The sequence below is a fragment of the Oncorhynchus kisutch genome, linkage group LG10 (assembly GCF_002021735.2).
Source record: "Oncorhynchus kisutch isolate 150728-3 linkage group LG10, Okis_V2, whole genome shotgun sequence".
In the NCBI taxonomy this organism is placed as follows: domain Eukaryota; kingdom Metazoa; phylum Chordata; class Actinopteri; order Salmoniformes; family Salmonidae; genus Oncorhynchus; species Oncorhynchus kisutch.
In genome coordinates this window covers 41,108,210-41,134,110 of record NC_034183.2, presented here as the reverse complement: position 1 = coordinate 41,134,110, position 25,901 = coordinate 41,108,210, and the positions used below count along the sequence as shown (strand labels likewise).

The window sequence follows — 25,901 nt, the reverse complement described above, 5'->3', positions numbered from 1 at the left end:
TATTACTTTCCAAACCGTAACGGAGACAGAATAAGAGAAAACAACCTCACCAAGAACGAGAAAATTACAAATATTCCAAAGTAATAAATCAATGTTATGCCTGCTATAAATTCACATGCTTATGGTAATCACACACCTAAGCATTCTTTCACCGCAACTCCCCCAAATCAATAATACAAACACTGCAAGAAAAACTGACACCAGAATTTAAAAAACATATTTATTCATTTCATTGAGAGACTAATACTTCACATGTAAGTCAAACTGCAAAAAAATGTTTATGGACCATTATCAAACAGACAAACCTCCATTATAATAGATTTCTCTTTGAAATTAGAGGACTGTAGAGCTAGACAACAACCCCCCCCCCCCCCCCCCCCACCACACACACAGCAAAAATAACAAGTGGTTATTGTGACTGAAATGAAAACCATTGTTTTAGCTGCAGGATATCGGTATGGTACTGATGAAATGCACTGCAGCACACACACACACACACAAAAAACCTCTGCAAAAAAACTGATACAATATACCTACTTTTACAAACAATTTCATCACCATTCAACCCTACAGTAGATATTGATAACATATCCAACATTTAAAAAAAAGTGATAGTATTTCAGAAAGCCTCCAACAGTAGTACCTTAATGTCTCTCAACCACACTGTGCAGAGACCATCATATGTGCAGAAACAGACAGACAACAGACTTTAGTGTTCACTGGTTGATGTTAACCACTGTTCTTTACGTGGCAAATGGCACCCTAAAGAGTGTACGACTTTTGTCCGGGGCCCACAGGGCTCTGGTCAAAAGTAGTGCAATATATGGGGAAATAGGGTGCCATATCTCTTATGTGCCTAATCTGCAACAACTAGCACTTTAAACACAGGTTAATGAAACAAATAAAAAATAAGCGGCGCCTTTTTATTCAGATAGATAGATGTATCTATATATGTACAGTTGAAGTCAGAAGTTTACATACACTTAGATTGGAGTCATTAAAACTCGTTTTTTAACCACTTCACAAATTTATTGTTAACAAACTATAGTTTTGGCAAGTCGGTTAGGACATCTACTTTGTGCATGACAAGTCATTTTTCCAACAATTGTTTACAGATTATTTCCACCGTTCAGATTGTGTCACAATTCCAGTGGATCAGAAGTTTACAAACACTAAGTTGACTGTGCCTTTAAACAGGTTGGAAATTCCAGAAAATTATGTCATGGCTTTAGAAGCTTCTGATAGGCTAATTGACATCATTTGAGTCAATTGGAGGTGTACCAGTGGATGTATTTCAAGGCATACCTTCAAACTCAGTGCCTCTTTGCTTGACAACATGGGAAAATCAAAAGATATCAGCAAAGACCTAAAAAAAAAAATGTAGACCTCCACAAGTCCGGTTCCTCCTTGAGAGCAATTTCCAAACGCCTGAAGGTACCACGTTCATCTGTACAAACAATAGTACGCAAGTATAAACACCATGGGGCCACAACGCTGTCATACCGCTTAGGAAGGAGACGCGTTTTGTCTCCTGGAGATGAACGTACTTTGGTGCGAAAAGTGCAAATCAATCCCAGAACAACAGCAAAGGGCCTTGTGAAGATTGCAGAGGAAACAGGTACAAAAGTATCTATATCCACAGAAAAACAAGTCCTATATCGACATAACTTGAAAGGCTGCTCAGCAAAGAAGAAGCCACTGCTCCAAAACCGCCATAAAAAAGCCAGACTGCAGTTTGCAACGGTACATGGGGACAAAGATCGTACTTTTTGGAGAAATGTCCTCTGGTCTGATGAAAAAAAATAGAACTGCTTGGCCATAATGACCATCGTTATATTTGGAGGACAAAGAGGGAGGCTTGCAAGCCGAAGAACACTATCCCAACCGTGAATCATGTGGGTGGTAGCATCATGTTGTGGGGGTGCTTTGCTGCAGGAGGGACTGGTGCACTTCACAAAATAGATGGCATCATGAGGTAGGAAAATTGTGTATATATTGAAGCAACATCTCAACACATCAGTCAGGAAGTTAAAGCTTGGTCACAAATGGGTCTTCCAAATGGACAATGACCCCAAGCATACTTCCAAAGTTATGGCGAAATGGCTTAAGAACATCAAAGTCACGGTATTGGGAGTGGCCATCATAAAGCCCTGACCTCTATCCCATAGAATTTTGTGGGCAGAACTGAAAAAGCATGTGTGAGCAAGGAGACCAACAAACCTGACTCAGTTACACCAGCTCTGTCAGGAGGAATGGGCCAAAATTCACCCAACTTATTGTGGGAAGCTTGTGGAAGGCTACCTGAAACGACAGGGAATTTTTACTCTGATTAAATGTCAGGAATTGTGAAAAACTGAGTTTAAATGTATTTGGCTAAGGTGTATGTAAACTTCTGACTTCAACTGTACATTAGTATATCAGATCTGTAAACGTTAGGCCTAAAAATAAAAAATAAATAAAAAAGTAAAAATTTGATATTAATAAAAATCAGATTAAAAATAAAACATTTCAACCACTTGTTGGTTGATATACTAGCAAGTGAAATAAATAAACATAAGTTAAAATGTATACAGGATTGACAAAGCATTTAGAAATAAAAATACAGTATTTTCTGGTTGGGCAAGTTTCATCGGAAGCCAATTATTTATGTGGGTGTGTCCCCACAAAGCTGGGGGTGAGATTTGAGTGTCAATTATCCTCCCTCTCCTTTTCATCCAGTTTGTTTCTTCCATACATCATCCAACTGTCGTAAAGGAGGCGCATCAAAGATGCAGTAAATGTTAACAGATCCCTTTTGTACTCCGTTCCTGGTCCAGCCTCTGTCCCCTCTCCTCTTCTCCGAGAATTCACAGGTGGAGTGTCAGTAAGGGGCATAGCTATATATACGTAACTATTTGGACGGAATCCTGTGGCACAGCCTAATACGGTCAATCTCCCACTTCGTCAAAAACCTTCTTCTAGTGAACCACACAGTGAAAGACCAATGATGATCAGTGGTGCAGTCCAGTCAGTGTCTGACCACCACCATAAAAACACCACTTCCAAGAAGCCTTGATGTCTGTGGTAAGGCAAGGAGGGTGGTGTTGGTAGTAGGGTAAGGGTGCAGGCGTTAAGGCCAGGCTAGAGAGAGCGTGTGTGTGGTGGTGTTGGGCTACTCCGCCTTTTACACTATTTTGAAACCGGTTTCAAAAGAGACTATTTTTTGTGTAAAGAAACGGATCTGGTGCCAAATCTGACCTCAGGAACCAAGATTCTCAAGCTACCTCAGTAGGCAGTGTGGATCACTTCTACACCACATACCCCCCTCAGAGTGTTGTAGTGTAAAGAAAATGGCTCTCTGACGCCCCAAGCCTCTGCAAGAATGACCATAATACCAGTCGAGCGCATTGTGAAAGAGTGTGTGGTGGTGTTGGGCTAACGCTGCTCCATGGGGGCCCCCTCTTCTTTGGGCGGAGGCTCTAGGTGGATGGGTGTAACGTTCACTGGCTTCTTCACACTGACCAAAGTGAAGACAGAGGAAAAAATATAGATATTAACGGTGGAAATAAGTTGGATTGGGATTCTGTTCTGGTTCCAAAAAAAAGTTTAGTTGAGTATACATTGTCATTCTATTATGAAGTACTGCAATTTGTTCTTAACTGACTTGTCGAGTTAAATCAAATGTTTAATAAAATGTGCCGAGGGGCCTTAACCATAACCACAGTGACGCACTATAATAACTTACGAGTATGGCGAGATAGGAACGGCCACAACCAGGACGTGGTTCCTCTTCCTGAAGAGCCTCCACATGCCGTTGTGGTACCCTCTCACATCCAGATCCCACACATGGAGACACTGAGGAGGACAGCACACACGTTAGTCCACAAAACACTCTTCAGAGAAAGACAAGGCAAAAAAAAAAATCTCATGTGACAACAAATCAGTTTGATACAGATTCAGTTTAAGGTGAAAACTTTTTTTTTTGTTATGTTACAGCCTCATCCTGAAATGGATTACATTTTTATTTTCGTCATCAATATATACACACACAATAACCCATAATGACAAAGCAAAAACAGGTTTGTAGACAAACTGAAATATCACATTCACATACATTTTCAGACCCTTTACTCAGTACTTTGTTGAAGCACCTTTGGCAGAGATTAGAGCCTCAAGTGTTCCTGGGTAGTACGCTACAGCTTGGCACAACTGTATGAGGAGTTTCTCACATTCTTCTCTGCAGATCCTCAAGCTGTCAGCTATTTTCAGGTCTCTCCAGAGATGTTCGATCAGGTTGAAATCCGGGCTCTCAAAGACACTGCTGCATTGTTTTGGCTGTGTGCTTAAGGTCGTTGTCCTGTTGCAATCTGGAGCAGGTTTTCATCAAGGATCTCTATTTTGCGCCGTTCATCTTCCCTCGATCCTGACTAGTCTCCCAGTCCCTGCCGAATGATGAAACATCCCCACAGAATGATGCTGCCACCACCATGCTTCACTGTAGAAATGTTGCTAGGTTTCCTCCAGACGTGAGGCTTGGCATTCAGGCCAAATAGTTCAATCTTGGTTTCATCAGACCAGAGAAACTTGGTTCTCATGGTCTGACAGTCTTTTAGGAGCCTTTTGGCAAACTCCAAGTGGGCGGTCATGTACCTTTTACTGAGGAGTGGCTTCAGTCTGGCCACTCTACCATAAAGGCCTGATTGGTGAAGTGCTACAGAGATGGTTGTCCTTCTGGAAGTTTCACCCATCTCCACAGAGGAACTCTGGAGCTCTGTCAGAGTGTCCATCTGGTTCTTGGTCACCTCCCTGACCAAGGCCCTTCTACCCTGATTGCTCAGTTTGGCAAGGTGGCCAGCTCAAGGAAGAGGCTTGGATTGCAAACTGTAGGACCTTATATATACACAGGTGTGTGCCTTTCCAAATCATGTCTAATCAATTGAATTGACCACAGGTGGACTCCAATCAAGTAGAAACATCTCATCTGAATACTTTCCGAAGGCACGGTCTATTGAAATGTGAAGAGCTTGTCTCCATATCTCCCATCCCCCCTTAATTCCCCTCCCCCTCTACCTTGGCAAGCTCAGTCCAGGTGGATGTGTCAGTCTCCAGCTCCATCTTGATGTACATGACATAGGTCTTCCCCTCTGTATCAGGGATGAACAAGTCCTCACATGGGTTCTTACTGTGGTCCAGTACATCAGCCTCCCTGAGCACAACACAGAATGACACACGTTAGTCACCGAAAAGTTTTCCCTAAGATTTTTCAGCAGTGGTGACAAGGGTACTTTGCTGTGTACTTTGCTACTAGCGTTAGCGCAGACATGCTAGCTGTTCCCATAGACTTAGTTATTGAGGCAATGACTATCCATTTGAAAGCAAATCTCGGTGGAAATATCTATTTTTAAAACGCGCACACAGCTTAATTTGTGGACTGTATCTGATATATGCTCACTCACTTAAGTAAGTTCTGAATCTCCAGCTCGTAGGCATCTTTCTTCAAGCCGTCAACATTCTTCAGCTGGACATTAGGAACTGTGTTGAGCCTGTGCTTCTTGAAATACACTTCCTAGAGGATAAATTAGGAGGGAACACTCAAATGCAAGACAGGTCAAACCCATAACCAGCTTATGAAAACCCACTGAGAAAATGTCAGTATCCTCATTCATCATCAAGTTCACTTTAAAATGGATACCAGCCTGAGCAGATGGCACGAAAGGCTATACTATAGTATTCTAGTAGTGAAGAAGAGGGCCTTACGTGGAAGTAGCCGTTCATGTTGAGTCCGATGATGCCAAAGTGGTAGGAGCGGGACACGTCAGGGATGATACACTCTCTGCCTTTCCTCTGTTCTGGCATACGCATCCACATGTCCCAGTCCCACAGCTACACACACACGCATTGTCATTATCACACAGAGAAAATATTAACTATCAGTTTCGGAAACACTGCACGCATACACACACACACACACACACACACACGTGTGCTAGTACCTTCTCAGGCGTGGGCCACTTGGGCTCCAGTTCGTCTTTGTAGAGACTCTTCTTCAGCACCCAGCCCAGGCCTGGCATACTCTCCACTCTGTAGAGGAGAGCTGGGTCCTCTGCGGTGTGCTCATAACCCTGCATAGCAGATAAAAACTACATAAAACATGATTTCCACACATTACAGTAATATATGCCAATTCCCAGACGCTTTCATCCAAAGCAACTTAGTGTCATGCGTGCAGGGCCAGCTCAAGGCATAAGCTAAATAAGCGGTGTCTGCATGCTTCCCAGCCAAAACAGTTCGGAAGAGTTTGTGCATATATGATGACATTGTGACATTTTTGTTCATTTTGGACTTTGGTGTGGGTTTTAAGGCTGTTCGGGCACAATACATTTTTTCTAGAGGAAAGCCGAAGTGCAGAGCCGAAGTCTACGCTCCTTCGTCAGTGATTGGCCAAGAGTAGTAATTCTTCAATAAAGTCTTTGTTATCATTCATTGAGACTCATTTTCATGCACATTTTTTCATTAAGAAATACTGCACCAAACAGCTTAGTCAGATGTAAAAATACACAACTAAGATCCTCTGCAAAAACATAAAAATTACATATTTCTTGAGTTATTTTAGATTGAGTCTGACTCATTTGAGGAAATGTATATTTCTTCTCTTTTTTCAAGCGAAGGTCTATTAAGGGAGTATGTCAGCACACTCGTTGGTTCGGCTCGCCGCCAGCCGAATGGGGCCCTGTCCTCCATGGGCCCCCCATTGATTTTGTTAGTCATTCTCACTCAGATATCATATTAACGTGGCACAAGTCATGGCAAAATATGTAGAATTGTAACTTTAAAAAGGCCCCCACCAGTGGGCAATTCCACCCCTATTTCTACATGATTACTGTCCTATGGGAGGAAATTCTCGTTTAGGTTCCACCTCCCGAAGAATGCCGCAGCCTGCTAATACATATTCACGAATTGGGGGTGGGAATTTTCCTGTGATTTCCACGCGGTGTGGAGAAATCACAAGTAGGGGCCTGACAGCGGTCAGTGTATTTAGCTAGTATGCTAACCTTATTCAGCTAATGTTATCTGTTGTTGCTTCACCTTATTCATAAGATTAGCCAGCTGGCTACAGTTGGTTCTGGAGCTGGATTTGTCATAAGCAATTAGGGAAATGTTCACCAGATGGATAGGGGAAACCAGTATCTTTGACTTTGCCATATATTGTTATAGCCAAAGTCCTGGCATATTTCGTAAATTGTGGCTCTGAATCCACCATAGAAATAGAAAAAGTAACATGGATAGTCTTAACTATTGAACGATTTGGACTAGTGTCGCGATGTTCTACATTGTAATGAACACGGTGCCACCTTCGGTAGGCTGCTGGCAGGCTATTCAGCTGCGCTATAGCAGTGATAAGTCAGCCTGTGCTCATGTCATGGTTCTCACAGCTAGGGGAAGTCAAATCATAGGCTACAATGGCTTTTCTCATGATGCACGCCGCAAATGATATGTAAAACCACCCAGTTTATAATACAGGATAAACACTTGTGATTTCTAGCTGCACCAATCTAAAGCAGTGAAGCGTGGTCAAAACCATTCATCTTGGGGTGGTGGGGGGAGCGGAGTTCCAAAATGCAATACATGCAAGTTTACCATTTATAAAATGGTCATATACACTCAGTGTACAAAACATTAAGAACACCTTCCTAATATTGAGTTGCGCACCTGGTCAGTCTATGACACGGAAAGAAATGGTGTTCTTAAATAAAACATTTTTTTAAAGATTCTATACTTCGCGTATATAAACTCAGCAAAAATAGAAACATAAGATTCAACAACAGACTAACTGAACAAGTTCCACAGACATGATTAATTATTCCTGTCACGTGTCCCTGAACAAAGGGGTGGGGGGTGGGGTAAAAATTCAAAGTAACAGTCAGTATCTGGTGTAGCCGCCAGCTGCATTAAGTACTGCAGTGCATCTCCTCCTCATGGACTGCAGCACATTTGCCTGTTCTTGCTGTGAGATGTTACCCCACTCTTCCACCTAGGCACCTGCAAGTTCCCGGAAATTTCTGGGAACTTCACCCTCCGAGCCAACAGGTCCCAGATGTGCTCAATGGGACTGAGATCCGGGATATTCGCTGGCCATGCTAGAACACTGACATTCCTGTTTTGCAGGAAATCCTGCACAGAACAAGTAGTATGGCTAGTGGCATTGTCATGCTGCATGTCAGGATGAGCCCGCAGGCAGGGTATCACACGAGGGAGGAGGATGTCTTCCCTGTAACGCACAGCGTTGAGATTGCCTGCAATGACAACAAGCTCTGTCCATTGATGCTGTGACACACCACCCCAGAGTAAAGGCCTTGGAGTAACGCTTATTCCCTCGACAATAAACGCGAATCCGACCAACACCCCTGGTGAGACAAAACCGCGACTCGACAGTGAAGAGCACTTTTTGCCAGTCCTGTTTGGGCCAGCGACGGTGTGTTTGTGCCCATAGGCGACGTTGTTGCCGGTGATGTCTGGTGAGGACCTGCCTTACAACAGACCTACAAGCCCTCAGTCCAGCCTCTCTCAGACTATTGTGGACAGTCTGAGGACTGATGGAGGGATTGTGAGTTCCCTGGTGTAACTCGGGCAGTTGTTGTTGCCATCCTGTACCTGTCCCGCAGGAGTGATGTTCAGATGTACCGATCCTGTGAGGTGTTGTTACACGTGGTCTGCCACTGCGAGGACGATCAGCTATCCATCCTGTCTCCCTATAGCTCGGTCTTAGGCGTCTCACAGTACGGACATTGCAATTTATTGTCCTGGCCACATCTGCAGTCCTCATGCCTCCTTGCAGCATGCTTAAGGCACATTCACGCAGATGAGCAGGGACACTTGGCATCTTTCTTTTGGTGTTTTTCAGAGTCCGTAGAAAGGCCTTTTTAGTGTCCTAAGTTTCCATAACTGTGACCTTAATTGCCTACCGTCTAAGCTGCTAGTGTCTTAATGACCGTTCCACAGGTGCATGTTCATTAATTGCTTATGGTTGCATGGTAAACAGAGTCTAAACCCTTTACAATAAAGATCTGTGAAGTTATTTGGATTTTTATGAATTATCTTTAAAAAGACAGGGTCCTGAAAAAGGGATGTTTTTTTTTTTGCTGAGTTAATATTTTTATGCAGACTAGCTCAAAATTAAGTGAAACTTGACAAATGAACCAATGGATTATGATAATTTCCTGGTAAAAAAATGGAGGTGCAAAAACATAAGTTTAATTTTCTCCCTATATCAGGCAGCCAAGTGCAGGTTATGGGAAAAGCTGTTTGGCTCAGCCAATCTTTATCTATTATATTGCTCAGCTCAGTCGCGACTCGAGAAAGAACTTTGCAGGTGTTTCTGATTAAGAAACAATGCCATGCTGGTGGGTGGTAACATTCAAATAAAACCCAGCTCAGAAAAGAAAGAGACTGAAAAGTATTAGCACATCATATAGGGGAACCACACGGCATTGGCACTGAAAATATCACTTCGGGATTTCCCATTTCAACTCCAAATACAGTAGATCATACTAAAACAATGACTTGACTTAAATTGTTGGGCAACATCATTGGTAAGCTATTGGCATCGTCTTTCAGCTGAAAAAAAGTGTAATTCTACTCGTGGGCATAAAAAAAAAAAAATTGTGTATGGCAAAATGTGTAGAATTGCAGGAAATTGACTTTAAAAACGTAAATTTCTCTGTCCGTCATCAAGACGGGCCACAAATGTTGAGGTGGGGGGCCCCCTAACCCACTAGCCATGCTCTACCAACTGAGCTACAGCAACGAAAGGAAAACGTTTAAAGTGTGGAAAGTATCGAGGAGGACACTGACCTGGTCGTTCCAGGCCGAGATGCAGTATAAGCTGTCGTCCTCGTTGAGCAGATGGACGGTCTGGCTCAGGAAACTGGACAGGAACAACAACCATAACATGTCACCAACCATTGTCTTATTTCAGATGTTGCGTCGATTCCGCCTGCACTGATCTGTCACATTGGTTGAGGGACAAGAGTCGCATAGATGTCTTCACTTAGATGTCTTCATGCTGGGGATGAAAAAGTTGATCCAAGTCTATAATTCCCTACCACAAATACATTCCATTTCAGTATGTGACCGTTGAACCATCTCTACCAGTTCTTTCGAAGAGCATGTTTGCGAGGTTAAACGAGCATTGAATTCAGTTTGCCCCATACTCCAAATGTTTAAGCCATTTCTCATTAGTTAACGGAGGACAGTGCTGGAGAAGTAGCACATGTTCAACAGTTAATACATTTAAGGCTTGGGGCACACAAAGGAGAGAGAGATTTAGTAAAGCAGGAAGCATGTGGATCTACTGCCCCCTTTTGGTCAATAATGGTCATATTCATTCTAAAGCATACTCCGCTACATTAAACTCACTGACAACCTTCCAATGATCTTTGCGCTGAGATTGAAGTCTCGCTCTCTCGCTCCCTCTCACCTGAGTGTACTACACATTAAGAACACCTTCCTAATATTGAGTTGCACCTCACCCCTCAGAACAGCCTCAATTCATTGTGGGAAAGGACTCTAAAAGGTGTCGAAAGCAGGTCTGAATACTTATGTAAATGGCATATCACTTACTTGTATTCTTTATACATTTGCAAACATTTCTGAACCTGTTTTTGCTTTGTCATTATGAGTTATTGTGCGTAGCTTGATGAGCAATTTGTATTTAAAATATATACATATTTTAAGGCTGTAACGTAAAAAAAATTAAAGGGAAAACTCTTAGGGTCTGAATAAAAGTATTCAGACTCCAGTTTTTCCACATTTTGTTGCATTACAGCCTTGTTAAAAAATGGATGTAGTTTTCCACCTCATTCTACACAATACCCCATTACGACAAAGCAAAAACAGGTTTGTTGAAATGTTAAAATATTTATAAAATTTTGAACTAAAATATCACATTTACATTAAGTATTCAGAACCTTTACTCAGTACTTGTTGAAACACCTTTGGCGGCGATTACAGCCTTGAGGCTTCTTGGGTATAACGCTAAAAGCTTGGCACACCTGTATTTGGGGAGTTTCTCCCATTCTTCTCTGCAGATCCTCTCAATCTCTGTCAGGTTGCACAGCTATTTTCAGGTCTCTCCAGCTATTTTCAGGTTCAAGTCCGGGCTCTGGCTGGACCACTCAAGGACATTCAGAGACTTGTCCCGAAGCCACTCCTGTGTTGTTTTGACTGTGTGCTTAGGGTCGTTGTCCTGTTGGAAGGTGAACCTTCACTTCAGTCGGAGGTACTGAGCCCTCTGGAGCAGGTTTTAGTCAATGATCGCTCTGTACTTTGCCACATTCATCTTTCCCTTGGTCCCGTCTCGTCTCCCAGTTCCTGCCGCTGAAAAACATCCCCACAGTATGATGCTGCTACCACCATGCTTCACTGTAGGGATGGTGACAGGTTTCCTGCAGACGTGACACTTGGCACTCAGGCCAAAGAGTTCAATCTTGGTTTCATCCGACCAGAGAATCTTGTTTCTCATGGTCAGAGTCCTTTAGGAGCCTTTTGGCAAAGTCTAAGCGGGCGGTCATGTGCCTTTTACAGGAGTGGCTTCGGTCTGGCCACTCTATCATAAAGGCCTGATAGGTGGAGTGCTGCAGAGATGGTTGTCCTACTGGAAGGTTCTCCCATCTCCACAGAGGAACTCTTGAGCTCTATCACGAGTGACCATTGGGTTCTTGCTTACCTCCCTGACCATGGCCCTTCTCCCCTGATTGCTCAGTTTGGCTGGGTTAGGGTTCTAGGAAGTCTTGGTGGTTCCAAACGTATTCTATTTAAGAATGATGGAGGCCACTGTTATTGGGGACCTTCAAAGCTGCAGAAATGTTTTGGTACCCTTCCCCAGATCTGTGCCTCAACACAATCCTGTCATCTCAGAGCTCAACAGACAATTCCTTCAACCTCATGGCTTGGTTTTTGCTCTGACATGCACTATCAACTGTAGGACCTTATATAGACAGGTGTTTGCCTTTCCAAATCATGTCCAATCAATTGAATTTACCACAAGTTGTAGAAACATCAAGGATAATCAATGGAAACAGGATCCACTGGAGCTCAATAGCAAAGTCTGAATACTTAAGTATCGTTTTTTAAATAAATTTGCCGAAATAAAATAAAACCTGTTTTCACTTTGTCATTATCGGGTATTGTGTGTAGATTGAGGGAATTTTTTTTGATCAATTCTAGACTAATGCTGTAACATAACAAAATGTGGAGTAGGGAAGGGGTCTGAATACTTTCCGAATGCACTGTATATACACATGTAAAGTGTTGGTCCCATGTTCCATACAAACAAAAAGCTGCCCTCTCAAATGCTGTGCAAAAATGTGCTTACAGCCATCCCTGTTAGTGAGCACTTCTCCTTTGCCAAGATAATCCATCCACATGACAGGTGTGGCATATCGAAACTCATTTAACAGCACGATTACACAGGTGCACTGCCACAGATGTCAAGTTGAGGGAGCGTGCATTGGCATGCTGACTGCATCATGAATGCTAATTTCTATACCATAAGCTGCCTCCAATGTCATTTTAGAGAATTTGGCAGTATGTCCAACTGGCCCCACAACCGCAGACCATGTGTAACCAAGCCAGCCCAGGAACTCCACATCTGGCTTCTTCAGCTGCGGGATTGTCTGAGACCAGCCACCCGGACAGCTGATGACACTGTGGGTTTTCACAACCGAAGAACCTCTGCACAAACTCAGAAACCGTCTCAGGAAAGCTCATCTGCGTGCTCATCGTCCTACCCAGGGTCTTGACCGTGCCGTTGTAACTGACTTCAGTGGGTAAATACTCACCTCCGATGGCCACTGGCACACTGGAGAAGTGTGTTCTTCACAGATGAATTCCGGTTTCAACTGTACAGGGCAGATGGCATCGTGTAGGCGAGGGGTTTTGAACAGAGTGACCCATGTTGCTATGGGTTTATGGTATGGGCTGGCATAAACTACAAACAACGAACACAATTGCATTTTATAGATGGAAATTTGAATGCACAGATATACCGTGATGAAATCCTGAGGCCCATTGTCGTGCCACTTATCCACCGCCATCGCCTCATGTTTCAGCATGATAATGTCGCAAGGATCTGTACACAATTCCTGCAAGCTGGAATACTCACCAGACATGTCACCCATTGAGTATGTTTGGGACGCTCTGAAGCGACATGAACAACACTGTGATCCAGTTCCCACCAATATCCAGCAACTTCGCACAGCAGTCGAAGAGGAGTGGGACAACATTCCACAATCAGCAGCCCGATCAAACTCTATGGGTTTCTGATCCTCGTCCCTACTTTTTTTTTTTTTTTTTAAAGGCATCTGTGACCAACAGATGCATATCTGTATTCCCAGTCATGTGAAATCCAAATCCATTCAATCTAAAACTACAGAGATCTTACCTGAAGAAATCTATGGAGATATCTAAGTCTTCCTCCAGGACTATGGCAAAGTCGGCATCCTGCAAATCGACCACAATGGCAGAAATCAACCACAACCATAAAAACGTATCTGGATTTGGTGGACAGAAAGGTGAAAATACTCACTGGGTGTAGGTTGAAGGTTGCAGTGAGACTGGCTTTGTAGTGCTGAAAGGAGAGAGTAGACAGATGTATAGAGGTGGTAAGGAGTGGGTGATGGATGCCAAAACACTGGTGTGCATTACAACACAACATTGCCTTTGATTGTCTCATTTGTTGGTGTTTGACAAAATAAGTGACTTCTAGTTGACTAATGACTGTGTGACTGACTCCGTTTCAGCTGGTCTGTGATGGAGGCTGCTCTGAGTGTGATGAGTGAGTTGGCTGACAGACATCTCACCTGTGATACTCTGGCATTCTTGATGCTGATGGGAGTGTGTTGAACCCCCTTCAGTCCAAACAGCTCCACCACATCCATGGGCTCCTGTACGAACACACACATGCACACACATACAGCTTTAAGCGCTTTAAGCGCAGAGAAGATGGTTGAGGAGGGTGAAGATAAAGAGAAGGAACTCCGTACCTCATAGTATCCATCGATGAAGACTGTGACCATCTGTGGGTTGACCCCCTGGGCCGAGAGCAGAGACCTCAGCATCCTAACATGGAGAAGAAAGAGCTGGTCATAACCCTACTTCCAGACCCCGTCCCTTCCCATCAGAATCACAGTCATACCTGTACAGATAGTTAGGTCTGTTCCCAGCGATGACCGCCACAGGAACATTGAACACATTGTTGTTGGGGAGCTAGAGAAAGGAGGGGGGGGGGACAGCTTTGAGTTCAATCATCCAGACGGGCCATTATTAAAAAAAATTCAAAGGTAGTGCACTAAATTGGGAATAGGGTGCCATTTGGGACATGGGCCTTACTGGGTCTGGGTTGAACTCAATGGGGGCCGGGTCCTTGCAGCTACAGATGCTGCCGTAGCCCTCCACCTTACTGCAGAAGAGTTTCCTCCTCCTGTTCAGCTCTGTGTCAGCCCAATGGCACTCTGCATCTGCAGGGTGAGAGAGAGGAGAATGATACCCAATTACAATTAACTGACCCATTTTTTATTTATTTTTTTTCCCCCACAAGGGAACTTCGAGTGTGGCATTCAGTATAAAAACACACACGACAAGTAGAAGGAGTTGAGATGGTGGTTGACATGGTGCAGGAGCATAAAACCACCTGACAATGCATAATGAAAGTATACACACCCCTTGCAGTTCTGATTTTTCTGCCTCAAATTATATATATTTTTAACCGATCTACACAACATAGTCCACACTTTCAAAGTAAAAGACAAAATATTGAAAATGAATCTTCATAAAAAAATGAAGATGTATTGATTGCATTTGCCTTCAACACCCAAGTTAATACTTTGTGGAAGCGCCTTTGGCAGCCATCACAGCTGTAAATCTATTTGAATAAGACTACCAACCTGGCACAACTCTTAGAGAAACACAAATCAATTGTTTTTCTCAAAATTGCTCAAGCTCAGTAAACTTGGTTGGGAATCATTGACGGACAGCAATATTATGACCTTTTTCAAGGTCAGTCTCGCAAAAAGACACATTCTTGCGTTCTAACTACCCGCTATTCAAAGTACTCTGAACAAATTAAGGGAATTGTTCACAAACATTGGCACATCCTAAAATCCGATGATAGTCTCGGTAATGTGTTTTCGGACCTTCCCTTGGTCGTATTCTCGCGGGGCAGAAATCTCAGAGACCAATTGGTAAACTGATTTACCACCAAGATATTCCTGAACAACGTCTATTTGCACCCCTACTGGATGGAAATTACAAATGTAATGGCTGTGCTCAATGCAATGGCACTTATAAATGTAGGTCCTTCAAACACCCACAAACAGGGAAATCGATCCCAATAAAAGGTGTTATTACGTGCTCCACTAAGGCAGTTATTTATCTTATAACTTGTCCTTGTGGTAAAAATTATGTAGGTAAAACAAAGCGCGAATTAAAAGTACGTATCTCAGAGCATCGTAGCACCATTAGGTGTAAAAACTTTACTTATCCAGTTGCGGCCCACTTCTTGGAGGCAGGCCACTCAATTTCGTCTCTGCGTTATATTGGCATCGAACATGTCACCCTCCCTAGGTATTAACATTTGTCATTGTCCAGCTGAAAACCTAACCCCGGGATAGTGTCAGTTTTCCAGAAGACTACATCAGGTTTTCCTCTAACTTTACTAACTCGGCTTTGTTCCTCATATTTATTTTGATCCTGACAAACTTCCCAGTCCCTTGCTGGTGAAAAGAATACCCATAATATGATGCTGCCACCACAATACTTAAGATACAGAGGATCAACAACACTGCATTCACGCCACATTACTAGCATGTATGATAAAGTGAAAAGAAGTTAGGTTCTAAATCGGGGGGGGGGGGGGGGGGGCAAAGTACGACCAATGTTTTTTACCACGAAATTGGACGAAAAAAAAAGGGTATCCAATTGGTAGTTACAGTCTTGTGCCATCGCTGCAACTCCTGTACGGACTCGGGAGAGGCGAAGGTCGAGAGCCATGCGTCCTAAGAAACACGACCCAGCCAAGCTGCACTGCTTCTTGACAATGCCTGCTTAACCCGGAAGCCAGCCGCACCAATGTTCAGAGGAAACACCGTACACCTGGCGACCGTGCCAGCATGCATGCGCCCGGCCCGCCACAGCAGTTGCTAAAGCACGATGGGCCAAGGAAATCTCGGCCTACCAAACCCGGACGACGCTGGGCCAATTGTGCGCCGCCTCATGAGTCTACCGGTCACAGCCAGCTGTGACACAGCCTGGGATCGAACCCGGGTCTGTAGTGATGCGGTGCCATAGACCGCTGCGTAACTCAGGAGTCCCCCGCAATTTGATTTTAAACAATTAAATCCCACCAAAAATGCGCCCCTCCATTGAATTTCTTCATCCCAATGTGGCCCTCGAGCCAAAAGGTTTGCCCACCCCTGTTCTAAATATACACAATTTCCATCAAATAGATAAATTATCCTTGGTATGAGCATCTTAAAACAATCCCCCCCCCCCCCCCCAGCTTAGACTAGAGGGTTGAAACAGTTGCATAGTTTAATTGCTGTGGTAGGAAAAAAAACAGAGGATGGATCAGCAACATTGTAGTTACTCCACAACACTAACCTAATTGACAAAGAGAAAAGGAAGCCTGTACAGAATAAAAATATTCAAAACATGCATCCTGTTTTCACCGCGGCACTAAAGTTATACCGCAAAACATGTGGCAAAGCAACTCACTTTTTGTCCTGAATACAAAGTGTTGTTTGGGGAAAATCCAAAACATTACAGAGTAGCACTCTCCATATTTGCAAGCATGGTGATGGCTGCATCATACTATGGGTATGCTTGTAATCGTTAAGGACTGGGGAGTTTTTCAGGATAAAATCAACATAATGGAGCTAAGCACAGGCAAAATCCAAGAGGAAAACCTGGTTCAGTCTGCTTTGCTGTATTTTGTGTAAATCTTTGACAAAAAAATTACAATTAAACCCATTTGAATCCCACTTTGTAACAACAAAATGAGGAAAAAGCCAAGGGTGTGAATACTACTCTACCTCAATTACCTCGTACCCCTGTACATCGACTCGGTACTGGTACCCCATGTATATAGCCAAGTTATCGTTACTCATTGTATATTTGTCGGGTTATTATTTTTCTATTTTTCTCAGCATTGTTGGGAAGGGCCCACTAATAAGTATTTCACTGTTAGTCTACACCTGTTTACAAAGCGTGACAAATACAATTTGATTTAAAAACCTAACTCAAGAATAGTTGTATTTTTCAAAGAGACAATTACACACATTTTAATGCCAAAGACAGACCACAATGGCTTTCCAATAGCTGGTGAGACGTTCCTGAATGGTTCAGTCTCAGCCCTGACTTAAATCTGCTTGAAGATTAGAGACAAGGTTTGAATATTGCTGTCCATCAAAGATTCCCAACCATATTTACTGAGCTTGAGCCATTTTTGACCAAAACAATTGATATACATTGCCTTAAGAGTTGTGCAAGGTTGGTAGACTCTTACTCAAAATTATTCCGTTTTTTAAAAGAAGCTTCCACCAATTATTTAGCTTTCACCTTGAAAGTGTGGAGTAGGGTGTGAAGATCAGTAGAACAAAATTCGAATGTAATCCCTTTTAAGATTTTTAAGGCAGCAAAATGTGAAGACTGCACAAGGGTTGTGTAGACTTTCACTAGCGACTGTATATTTAAGATCATTTCTCTTAATAGCTGCAGATAAAGGATGATTGGTCATTGCTGAGCGTGGAACAAGGTGAGGAGGGAGAAGGGGAGATGGGAGGCTAGGTAGGTACCTTCAGAAGCAGTGAGCTGCACCTCAGTCTTCAGCAGAACAGGATCTCCCCAGGTGGACAGGGCTGGGGACTTGGAGTGTTTCTCACCATACAACTGACCTGAAAACAAACATCCCAAGCAGCTCATCGTCAACACACCCACACCGCATGACACACAAAATCTAGGATAAAACGATAATAAAAATGTCATAACGCTGCGCTGCTGCCAGCAGCGGTTTGAGTCTCACAGTACATCCCTTTCAGATGGATAAGCATTGCACCTGTACAAGTAGCCTAGAGGTTAGAACGTTGGGCAAGTAACCGAAAGGTTGCTGGATCAAAACCCCAAGCTGACAAGGTAAACATTGGTCGTTCTGCCCCAGAACAAGGCAGTTAACACACTGTTCCCTGGTAGGACGTCACTGTAAATAAGTTAAATAAAAGGTTCAATTATATATTTTTACCTCAATCAAAGTACCTCAATTCCACCTCACAAACTTTGCATTTACTTCTCAAAGTATTGCCATACAGGAAATCACTGCGGTCGCTTGCCTTTCTCTGGCATTTTTCCAACTTAAAGACAACGACGTAGCGGTGGAGTCGATACTCCCAGTGTCGACTCCCATTTCTGAATATCAATATTAGATTCCGCTAGGAATTAGTAGGGGAACTAATCAAACACTTGCATATTTTATAGCGAACTAGCGAGGGACGGAGAGAGAGGGGAGGGGCACAGTACAGGCAGGTCGGCCACCAGGCAGAGTCAGGACCGTGCACTAGGCCCATCTTCAATACATAAAAAATAGCTGTATTTCGCAATGCAATATGCTGCAATTTCACGCAACTTCAGTAAAGCAGGGCTTATCATCAATGAATAGCTTAGGATATTCCACATGCAACAGACCAAAGACTGAACACACTCACATTATTATTTGAAGAGAAAGAGCAGGCCAGCCAGCGCGTGGGAGAGGGAGGAGGGGGCAGGCAGAAATAATTACTCTATTCCTTGCAATGTCAAGGTATGCCTTGCAAATTCACCAAAAGTAGCCTTTATGTTCGCTTCTTCCTCTCTGGTTTTATTTAAATTACAACTTTCCCCAGGCCTTTATAGCCGGTAATCAAGTTAGGCTATAACACGGAAAATAATATGTTTTGTGATAACTGCACTGATTTACATTTTGTGGGGGAAAAACAAGTATTTGGTTAGGGATTTTTCTTAACGTAAAGATCCCAATTCCATTTAAACGTTTTAACATTTAAACGTTCACACCCCTAGCAGTAACTGTAATTTGTGTGAAAATGGATCTCTGTGTGTGTGTGTGTGTGTGTGTGAACATCTGTTCCTATACCTCCTTTCTTCACCACCAAGGTCCACATGTCTCTCCAGCTGAGGTTGAGGCCCGCCTGGCTCCCAAGCCCCTTCAGCAGGTTTTTAGCAGACTCTTTCAGGTGGAACGTCCCCTCATCCTAAAGGTAAACAATACAACACAAACAGACAGGCACAAAACACTGCATCGTCAGGCTAAATTATTAGCCTTACTCTACATTAGCCCATTGAGCGCTTCAAGTGTATTGCATGCAAATACAATAGTTTGATGCAAGTCACTACTAGTGCATCAAGAACTAGCTTATACTATAGTATATACATACGCAAAACCGGAAGGGAGTTAGTGAGTGACTCACCTTGATGGTGAAAATGAGGACCCTGCCACGCGTCACCATGTTGAGGAAGAGGATCATTGCCTCGTCCTCATGGGGAGAGTAGGTGTCAAATATCCTCTTGGCCATCACATGGCCCTGCACACACACAACAAAGTGACATTTATGCTGCAGACCAACAAATAGACGTTGTCTAGAGAGCAGAGGTTGGTTTAGCAATAGGGCGATTCCACAGTAACAAACTTGAGACAAGATTTTTCACTTTAAAATGTTAAACTATAAAACAATGACTGCAAAGTTAAACCATACAACTCTATGCACAAGCACTACTTTTAACCATTTCCACTGAACATTTGACAAAAACACATTTACTTGGAGAACAGTGCAAATGAAAAGTTTGGTAACTGAATGACGGCACAAACAGCCAAAACCATTCTCGTAACAAACTTTGTATCTTAACTGTTCCTCAAGTAAACGTGTTTCAGCAAAACGTGGGAATTGTTCAATGTAGACCTTGTGCATACAGTTGTGTGGTTTGTTTCACTTTGCAATGATTGGTTTTTGTTTGACATTTAAAGTGAAAAACCTGAGTCTCAGTATCACTCTTACCATGGAATTGCCTACTACCAAGACTAGTAGTTTCATCTCACTATGTCGTCGACATGTTGCGGTTCATGAATGCTTGAAAAACAAAAGGCTAAATTGAAACACTGCTCACAAGTGCAGAGGGGAAAAAACATCCGTTTCAGTGTGTCTCTAGGTGAAGAGTCAGAAACGCTTACTCACTGTAGCCTGGTTGAGGACTATCACGTGAATGCCTCGGCCCTGCTCCCGCATTTCATCCTCCAACACCTGGAGAGGGACACACAGACAACACAAGCACCTTTCAATATCAATAGTTACATCATAAATCACACTATGAAACCCAGTTTATAAGATACACATCAACAATAAGCCAGATTCACACTAGAGCCAGATTGCACTGGCTCAAACCTTTCTTCATTCAAATTCATTGTCTTTTCCAGAAACTACGGAGGATACGTACCTTGTTCAGCGGAGTTTGGCTCATTAGTGTGAAAAGGGTAGGCTTATAGTGAAATGCCTACAAGTACTCACAGTAGTGCCGTCCACTGCCACATAGACTTTGGAGCGGCTGGAGTACACCTCAATGTCCAGGACCTTCCTACCGCTCGCCGTCTTCCGCGGGGTCTCCATGTTGGGCAGGGCGTCGTCTTTAAACGAGCATGGGAAAGTTCAGCCATTTTGAATTGTGGAAAGTTGCTTCATAAGTTGACGTAACATTGCTCAGCAGTACGAATTCCATAGATCAACAACTTTGTTCGGCTATAGTAAGTGAGAAACAGCTTTGACATCGAAAATGGGAAAGTGTGAAACAAATGGAAGAATTGACAAGAACTCACCATACTCCTGCACTGCCTCTTCCTCATTGGCTACTCTTCTTGTGTCTAAGATTAATTTGATATTTACAATGACTGTGACCAGCAGAAATAGAACCGCTCCAGCCTGCACAGAGGAAAAAAAGTCAAGTTGATTTCTCAAAAATACCTCAAATGTTGGGTAACCAAAAGTGACAGTGAATGGTAGCTGAACTGGCAAAACAACATGTATCTGGGTTCACCTGGCAGCCTCGGCGGAGAGCTCGCTTGTTAGTTAATTTGTACTTCCAGGTGAGATAGAGGCTCCGTTGCTGGCGAGGGATGAACGGTTTTGCTCGAGGATTCGGTGTCCAGGTGTCCATACCTGACTGTGGCACGAGACTGCAAACCCTCTCCACCTCCTACTGCTGAGCACGTTACAACAATAACGCATATGCCTACACAGCATCCAGTCCAAGCTGATGACCAGTTGCAGTGACCAATTAGCTGCAATCACCTCATCATCTTGAAAGCAGAGAGAGCAGAAGTTGAAGAATGCGGTAGCTAGCTAGTTTATGTGCACAGTTAGCGAACGGTAGCATAACAACAAATGATTTTGCAAAATAAATAACCCATTAATGTTAATAAACATAACATGGCTAGTAGTATAACTAATTAGTAGCTAACACACCAAGATAATTCAAATGAACTAATGAAGAATATTTTTTTTTTAATGGAAATATTTATTATAATTGTTTTTTTGTTTTTTTTAAAACACAGGTTCATCACACCCATAAATACTGTATTTGGCTAGCTAGGAGGTCTTAACCATTTTTTGCTAGCAAAACTAACGAAGATGTCACTTTCCTATGGTAATGAGGAAAACTTTAAAATAAAAGCCTGTATTTCAAAATATTGCAAGATGGCCAACTCATTGAAAATATATTACAATTTAATCAGTGTTGAAGAATGCAAGAAGGAATTTATGATTCAAATAACCAACATCATCGAGCATTGATTATTTGAATCAGCTGTATAGTGCTAGGGCAAAAACCAAAACATGCACCAGGGGATGGGGGGGAAATCAACAATCAACCCCAGCAAGCATTACAAGACGGTCTTGCAGAGACAGATCTCGATTAATGAGGTGAGAAGTGGTTTAATTTGCATAAAATAATTACTGTCACAAAAACTTAGCATTCATCTCTAAATATAATGTGCGTCCTTTTCTTTCAGTTTGTGCTGGTGGTTCCCACCTTGGTGCCCTAGTGGATGGCATTGTGCCGATGCCAAATCGCAAGGGTCGCACAGGTCATGCTGGCCTGGCTTTTGGCTTCCACTCCTGGCGCTAGAGCTTCAATGCTGTACCCCACAAAGCCTTATCCCGGACATTGTCTGTCTATTAGCTCCTGGCAACAACCTTATAACGCAGGAAAGGCATTTAGAGAACTTCTCTGTGCTGCTCTGTTGAAGTGGACTCGGGTAAATCCTTAATTACCATTACTAGTTGCGTCAAAACATGACAATTTCCAAGACAATGTCTTGCAAATGACTAAAACCCTGCAATGCCACTTGTAATTATAGGTCTGTGTCCTTGACTTCCCAAAAAGATCTAAAGTACCAGGAGCAGCTAGCATTGGAGTATGAATGTCAAGCATGGGAGCTGGGTGTGACTCACAGAAGGGCTCACTGTGCCTCTGGTGCCACGATATAGAACACCTGAGTGATGATTATGCCAATTTTGACACTTTGTTCGAGGAACTGCAGTGTATGGGTGCAACTTTGACTTCTGGGAGTGGAAGGAATGATGGCCAGATCTCCAGGACTACCAATTCTAGTGGACCCCATTAGTACCCTCACCTCAAGCCTCACCTGATGGGCCCACCTGCTCATACTTATGCTGGACTCTTTAAGTGTAAGATTTTCTCTGCACTGTCCAGATCATAAATGTTGTTTGTTTTGTGATGTATTCAGAAGTTTGGATATGCATGGTTGTATTGGATATAAAACACTAAAGTTTCTAAAACTGTTAAACTAATGTCTGTGATTATAACAGAACTGATTTGGCAGGCAAAACCCCAAGGACAATACATCCAGGAAAAAAATTAATAATAATTATGGGCATTGGATTTTCCAATGCTTTTCTATGGGGAAGCTGAATTATTAGGTCCCAGATTGCAGTTCCTATGGCTTCCACTAGATGTCAACATTCTTTAGAAATTGTTCAATGTTTTTATTTTTGAAAAATGAAGAAGTAGTCGTATTCTTTCTAAGTGTCACTCAGGTGGACTCTAGTCTTTTGGTGAGCGTGAATGAGAGCGCGCGCCATGTTGTTTTTCTCCGGTATTGGAAACAGTTTATTCCGTCTTAAATTGTATCGATTATTTACATTTTAGGGTACCTGCGGTTGGATTAGAAACGTTGTTTGAAATGTTTGGACCAAGTTTACAGGTATATTATTAGATCCTTTGTAGGCATGTTGGGCGAGTTGGAACCGGTGTATTTCAGAATCAAACAGACATTTTTGGGATATAAAGAAGAACTTTATCAAACAAAACGACCATTCATTGTGTAACAGACCTTTGGGATTGCAAAAAGATGAAGATCTTCAAAGGTAAGCAATTTATTTTATCGCCATTTCTGACTGTTTGGTTGGAAAATGTTTTTCATGCTTTTGTATGCGGGGCGCTGTCCTCAGATAATTGCATGGTATGCTTTCACCGTAAAGCCTTTTTTTAAATCTAACAAAGTGGCTGGATTAACAAGAAATTCATCTTTAAGCCAATGTATAACACTTGCATTTTTTATGAATGTTTATTATGACTATTTCTGTATTTTGAATTTGGCGCTCTGCAATTTCACAGGATGTTGTCGAGGTGGGTCGCTAGCGGAACGCCTGCGCCAGAAAGGTTAATAATGGTGGTGGGGACAAGGTCGGACAGATCTCCAGGGACCCCAGCCTAAAACCTCACCTCACAAGCGACAACTAAAACACTTCTATCTCCACTTTTACATTGGCACAAATCATTTGTAAAAAAAAAAAACAATATGTAATGCATATACAGTGACTTGCATTGTGGCCAATGTAATGGGTGGCATACAAGGTCAGCAAAACTACATATTATTCAGTGCCCCATGAAATAACACTATATATAGATTCTACAGATCCTAGAGTACTCCCAACCCCACTTTTACACAGCAGTTATTTTTTTTATGTAGGCCAATATGTAATTTATAGGCCTACAGTTAATTCATTGGACCACTGGAATGGGTGGATTTGAAAGTGCTGCTGGGTATGTAAACCTCAGTCCCCCAAGAAATAACACCATATCTACAGACCCTACAGAGTAATCCCAACCCTACTTTTACATCGGCAGAGTAGTTTTTTTCTCTATAAGCCGATATGTAATTCATATGCAGCGTATTGCATTGCAGTGAATGGAGTGAGGGGGAACAAGGAGTTACCAGCACACTCTATTAAACCCTTTGCCCAACACAATAGACCAATTAAAGTTTTGTAGACTGGAGTAGTTCCAATTACATATATATTTGTATTTTATTAAAAGTGTATTTATTTACATATGACTTTTATTTAACTAGGCAACATATAGCCTTACATAATAGCTTTCAACATACTAGTACTGGTGTACACTTTCTACAGAAATGCTGGTATAAATAATACAATATAAAAAATTTAAAAGTTGCCCATATGTTCCAATAATTTAGCTTTAAAACATGCTTAAAACTATAATGTTGATAACATGGATGGTCAGTCCTTGCATCCATAGCTCGGTCAATTAAGTTGAATGTGGAACACTTCTCCAGACCCATCCCTTCCCTGTTTCAGTAAAAAAAAACTGTGGGGACTAGGCTTTGTTATTGTTTCAACTTCTGATTGCCGCTTTTGTTGCAACGCTGTGAAAACAGTTGTATTGCACTAGAGTGGGAAAAAAACTATATTGCCAAAGTTTAGCATGTCTTTGTATGGGGACTCTTATTTTGAATAAATATTCGCGATCATCCTGCCAGAACAATATCCTGCTGCCAAGAGAACGGTAATGAGGTTTTAACAAACCAATGCAGCTAACGTTAGCTGGCTAGCTAACGGTAACAAGAGCACTCGTTGCTGACTGGTTGTCTGATATGTATCTATTTGCATAACAACTCAAGTTAAATTGTAGTAGCTATCTAGCTAGCAAGTAATAACTCAACACTTACGCCGGCCGTAGCTTGCAGGACAATCGCTGGAGTTGCTTTTGTGTAAATGGAAGCTGGCTATCGACTGCCAACTGCTAGACTGACGACTCTCACACTAAATTCTTCCGCTGCTCTGTCGGGCGCTAGTCTCGCAAAGCACCCTGATCCTGCGAGCTTTAGTGACGTGAAGTTCATGAACGATTCGTTCTTCTTCTTCTTCTTCTTCTTCTTCTTCTTCCTCAAATGTGTATTGGCGTAATCGCAATCGTGGGATGCTTACACCGCCTCCTACTGTACTGGAGTGTGAGTGTAACAGTACTCTTCTTGCGTTGTGGACAATCAATCATCCACACCCATCCAGTGAACAAGCACCAAACCAGGAGTGCAGAGTTGGATGGTGAGCCGTGCAATTTTGTGCTGTTTCTATCAGGTACATTGTTAAAATAGTATATTGTATATTGTAATTGCTGTATTATTTTTGGTAACATTGTTGCCCAATGAACAAGCACCAAACCAGCGTGCGTGAGGGCAGAGTTTTAATTTTTTTTAAAGGTGTATTTTAATTTTTTTTAACAACAATTCAATACTGGAAGTACATGTGGGAACACAAGTATATATAAATAATATACAAAGGACAATTATGCTAGGGTACAATATCACATTACACAAGGACCTTAGCAATGTCTACACTGTATTTCTGATCAATTTAACGTTATTTTAATGGACAAAAACATGTTATTTTCTTTCAAAAACAAGGACATTTCTAAGTGACCCCAAACTTTTGAACGGTAGTGTATCTCTCACTCCTCTTGTTCCATCTCGGCTAGGATGCAGGGATTGAGCACGGGGCGATTCCGGTGTG

General features: G+C 42.5%; 1 protein-coding gene across 1 annotated transcript; it reads right to left on the bottom strand.

Moving 5' to 3' along the window:
- Positions 1-206: 206 nt before the first annotated feature.
- On the bottom strand, positions 207-25,265 carry pomgnt1 (protein O-linked mannose N-acetylglucosaminyltransferase 1 (beta 1,2-)). Its single transcript, XM_020492987.2, has 21 exons — positions 25,061-25,265; positions 21,106-21,367; positions 20,888-20,990; positions 20,583-20,698; positions 20,253-20,318; positions 19,491-19,604; positions 19,157-19,274; positions 17,829-17,927; positions 14,368-14,495; positions 14,174-14,244; positions 14,022-14,097; positions 13,839-13,922; positions 13,565-13,606; positions 13,421-13,479; positions 9,832-9,904; positions 5,973-6,101; positions 5,737-5,862; positions 5,436-5,545; positions 5,050-5,185; positions 3,725-3,834; positions 207-3,496 (listed from the first exon to the last, which is right to left on the bottom strand). The coding sequence occupies exons 2-21, from the start codon at positions 21,223-21,225 to the stop codon at positions 3,415-3,417; spliced, it is 1,962 nt and encodes a 653-aa protein (XP_020348576.1). The 5' UTR covers positions 21,226-21,367; positions 25,061-25,265; the 3' UTR covers positions 207-3,414.
- Between the last annotated feature and the right edge of the window lie 636 nt (positions 25,266-25,901).

Coding starts and splice junctions, on each gene's coding strand:
- pomgnt1 (XM_020492987.2), bottom strand. CDS start 21,225: ATGGACACCTGGACACCGAATCCTCGAGCAAAACCGTTCATCCCTCGC. Junction 14,098..14,173: donor AGACCTAACTATCTGTACAG/GTATGACTGTGA, acceptor TCTCCATGTTAG/GATGCTGAGGTCTCTGCTCT. Junction 5,863..5,972: donor AGTGGCCCACGCCTGAGAAG/GTACTAGCACAC, acceptor GTGTGTGTGTAG/CTGTGGGACTGGGACATGTG.